Source organism: Pseudophryne corroboree, chromosome 1, assembly GCF_028390025.1.
Source record: "Pseudophryne corroboree isolate aPseCor3 chromosome 1, aPseCor3.hap2, whole genome shotgun sequence".
Classification (NCBI taxonomy): Eukaryota; Metazoa; Chordata; class Amphibia; order Anura; family Myobatrachidae; genus Pseudophryne; species Pseudophryne corroboree.
In genome coordinates this window covers 436,743,492-436,747,682 of record NC_086444.1, presented here as the reverse complement: position 1 = coordinate 436,747,682, position 4,191 = coordinate 436,743,492, and the positions used below count along the sequence as shown (strand labels likewise).

The 4,191-nt window shown below is 39.6% G+C and overlaps 1 protein-coding gene across 1 annotated transcript; it reads right to left on the bottom strand.

Annotated features, from left to right (window-relative positions):
- Nucleotides 1-356: 356 nt before the first annotated feature.
- LOC134970402 (olfactory receptor 6M1-like) lies at nt 357-1,325 on the bottom strand. The gene has a single exon (XM_063946488.1). It carries the CDS (start codon nt 1,323-1,325, stop codon nt 357-359), a length of 969 nt encoding a protein of 322 aa, XP_063802558.1.
- Nucleotides 1,326-4,191: the final 2,866 nt, after the last annotated feature.

Below are 4,191 nucleotides of genomic sequence, written 5' to 3'. Positions count from 1 at the left end.
ATCAACTGACTGTTCACTGTTTTTAACAATCTTTATGCTAATTATTTTTTGTTTTAAAAATGCTTATTAGAGTGTATTTTTAATGATAATCTGAACTCTGCCAAGCGCTGTATAAATATTGTTGTTTTCATTCCCTCTTTAGGGAGATAAATTATGATCATCTGTTTTATAAATTGAATGTTTCTCATTATTTATTCTGTACTTCTACATTTTTCTTCAAAAGCTGTTGTTTTAATACTTTCCCGACTAACCTGATAGTGGGAATAGTGTATTAAAATCATTTAGGTGAAGCTGACTATTGTAATGGTCAAAGTCTTAGAACAGGCCAGTACAGCTGGCTATCTCCTTTTATCATTTTAGTAAAAGAAGCTTTTGTATGAAACAATCCTCAACCCTAAGTCTTGTAAGACTTGTTGGACTTGCTTATTTCGTAGGCTGTATATAAAGGGATTAAGTACTGGGGTCAAGACACTGTTAAGAAGGGCAACAGTTTTTGTAAAGTCAAGGGAGGAATTTTCAGATGGTCGTACATAAATAAAGATGGCACTGCCATAGGTTAAAGTGACCACAGTGAAGTGAGATGTGCAAGTGGAGAAAGCTTTGATTTTGCCACTGGTGGATGGTATCATTAGTATGGCAATGAGAATGTTGCAATAGGATATTAAGGTGAGGAAGAAAGAGCTCAAAATTACAGCTGAGGCGAAAATGGCACAAACCATATCAAACTGTCTTGCACCAGAGCAACTGATCTTCACTAAGGCTGAACTATCACAGAAGAAATGATTGATTTCATATGGACCACAGAAAGACAAATCAGGGACTAATATTATGGGATAGATGAAAGTAATAAATCCAAAAATCCAAGATAACAGTACCAACCATAGACAGTTTCTGTTGGTGAAGATTGAATGGTACCTCAGTGGAAGACAGATTGCCACATACCGATCCACTGACATGACAGCCAAATGATAAAATTCTGTAGTTCCAAGTGACAGATAGAAGTAAAGCTGCACAGTGCATCCAGATAAAGAGATTGTCCTGTGGTTGTAAACCAGAACACTGAGCAGTTTGGGGACTGTGGATGATATAAAACAAATATCCAAGAAAGCCAGGCTGCTGAGGAAGAAATACATGGGGATATGGAGACGTTTGTCCAGCCAGGTGGCTGTTATAATAAACAAGTTCCCAGTTAGACATAGAATATAAAGTACAATGAATAGTAAACTGGAATGTGCCCAAAGACCATGTGTGAATCCAACAAATGTAAATATAGTTTGGTTGATATGAGACATTTCTGCAGAGACATTTGGTGCTTGGTGTAACATTTGGAGAATTACTGACTGCAAAATTATATACTGTATATTGTTAGTAAAATGAAAGAAATTGTAACACATGCTACATGCATCATGGTACTGGCTTCCAAAAGGCAGTATAGAATAACGGGAAATCAAACAATTTGATAGTAATGTAAATAATTTAGTCCATGTATTATTTAAAACTGTTCAAAGCACCTGAGATAAGAGAAAACATTTATGATGTTCCTTTAGTATAAAAATATACAAACCACTTATACATATACAATATAAGTCACCCATATGTTTTATTATTATGCAAACTAGAACCAATAACCTAGAAATAATGACACGTACAACTGTATAGATTGGAAAAATTGGAGGTCACAGACAAATTTATTAAATTGGAATTAGAATTGTTAATCACCGGTGGCGAAAAAAGCAGTGCCAACTCGGCCATGGCTTCAAACTTTTGAATCTTTAAATAAATGGGGCGGAGCTTCCGCCCCTTGCGCAGTCCGTCCTGGGTAGAACCATCTCCCCTTAATTAGCACAGTGCTGGTCCTTCCTTTAGATGGTGACCTGGTCCTCCCCTGAGGTAGTGACCGACTCGCCTTTCTCAAAGGGGAAATTCTAGCCAAGCTCTGCTGCGCTAAATTGAGCCGCCGAATAGCACTGCTTTCCGCCCGCTGCGCCTCGCACTTGCTGGAATAATTATAGCTTATTATTCCAACGATAAAAAACTTTCAAAGTACATTGAAAGAAAAACACAATTCACGAATTTAAATTGCTGGGTGGGTGGGTGGGATCACAAAATGGCAAGAGGAATTTGAATCCTCTGCCAGCACTTAAATAAACTAATCTACCCCGCCTACCTAACTACTCCCTATTGGATAATGCTTGATTGACATCTATTAACAACCTATTAGAAAATATCAACACAAAAACCAGATCTAACTAGCTTAGCTACCTAACAAACAGGGAACCCGCCTACCTAACTACTCCCTATTGGATAATGTTTAATTGACATACATCAACACCTATTAAAAAATATCAACACAAAAACCAGCTCTAACTAGCTTAGCTACATAACAAACAGGGTGCTTATATTCACTCTATCCTATACAGTCTCTCGTTCTTTTTAAGTCACCCATATGTTTTATTATTATGCAAACTAGAACCAATAACCTAGAAATAATGACACGTACAACTGTATAGATTGGAAAAATTGGAGGTCACAGCCAAATTTATTAAATTGGAATTAGAATTGTTAATCACCAGTGGCGAAAAAAGCAGTGCCAACTCGGCCATGGCTTAAAACTTTTGAATCTTTAAATAAATGGGGCGGAGTTTCCGCCCCTTGCGCAGTCCGTCCTGGGTAGAACCATCTCCCCTTAATTAGCACAGTGCTGGTCCCTCCTTAAGATGGTGACCTGGTCTTCCCCTGAGGTAGTGACCGACTCGCCTTTCTCAAAGGGGAAATGCTAGCCAAGCTCTGCTGCGCTAAATTGAGCCGCCGAATAGCACTGCTTTCCGCCACATTCGAAGACTCCAGACTGCGAAACCGCCACCAAACAGCCTACCTTCACAATTCGTTTAAACCTTTCAACAATGCTGTGACAAACAACTCCAAACCATCTTCAGATAAATGCACTCCATCTAATCTGTACAATTCTATCTTCTCGTAACGCAAATCTGGATGTTTAACCACTTTCCCTTTTAAACTAATAACAAATCTGGAAGTTGCGGCATTGAGCTTCCTTCTTACTTTATCTAACGCCACTCCCCCTTGGGTGCCCCTCCAAAATCTACGCAGTACCACTTCTGACCACACCACCTTAACCGCCGGCCAATGTTCAGCAATTATTTGAAAATCTTTCTTTATGCTGTTAATTAACTCTATACCCTTACAAGTACCTAAATCATTGCCTCCTAAGTGTATCAACAAGCAATCAGGGGCACCCCAATTCTTTTCGCCATCCCAAAGCACACTCAATAAATTGCTCCATCTCATTCCCCTTATACCTATCCACCTCACTTAAAAAGGGAACGACTTAGATGCCTTGTGCCTACTGGCCCAATAGACATATGAATGACCCACAATCCACACCCGGCTTGACAATGTCAAAAAACCTGCAGAAAAAACAGCAAAACAAATAATATTTTATTTAAATTATGATTCAACAAACCTTTAAAAACAGGGAGGGATAAAACTTAGTTATTTTGGCGACCCAGATGGAGGTGAACGACACCAAACCTCAAAAATTCTTGTGAGGGAAAAGGTGAAAAGAACTCCAATCCCCCTTTAACGGCGGGTAGCTTATGGCCCTGGGTTTCCTAAATAACAAACTCGCAGGATGCCTCTATTAATGCAACTTATCCCCTCTAACATAACGCTTGTAAGCATCTGACTTCCACCGTCCCAACCTCTTAATCTCTTCCTTAGAAGAGCCTGCCGCTGCTGCGCAAGTCGCTGCTCCTATCCTGAAAGAATGCGTCCCGTAATGCTCTAATGGAAGGCCCAATGCTATTAAACATTTATTAAAAATACTTGTGAATTTAAATTTAGATAAAGGACTCCGATCCCTATGCACCAACCACTGATCCCCCCCTTTCGGACGAATTCGCCCGAAGGCCTCAGCTAATCTTACTGGGCAGATGCTCGGCTCCAAATGCATAGGAACAGAAATCCATTTACCCCTTCCCAACTGATCCGTTTTGGACCGGTGTATCTTGATAAGAAGCTTATCTCTCCTAACTACTACATAACTCAACAATATACCCGTATCCACTGAACCCTTGTTTTTTGCAACTAGTTCACCTACTCTTAATGCACCAAAAAAGGCCACTGCAAATGCCAAACTAAAAAGGTTAACCTCGAACTCCCCTATTGCAATAC

What these genes read in the sequence shown, in the direction of transcription:
- LOC134970402 (XM_063946488.1), bottom strand. Translation starts at nt 1,325, where the DNA reads ATGTTACACCAAGCACCAAATGTCTCTGCAGAAATGTCTCATATCAAC.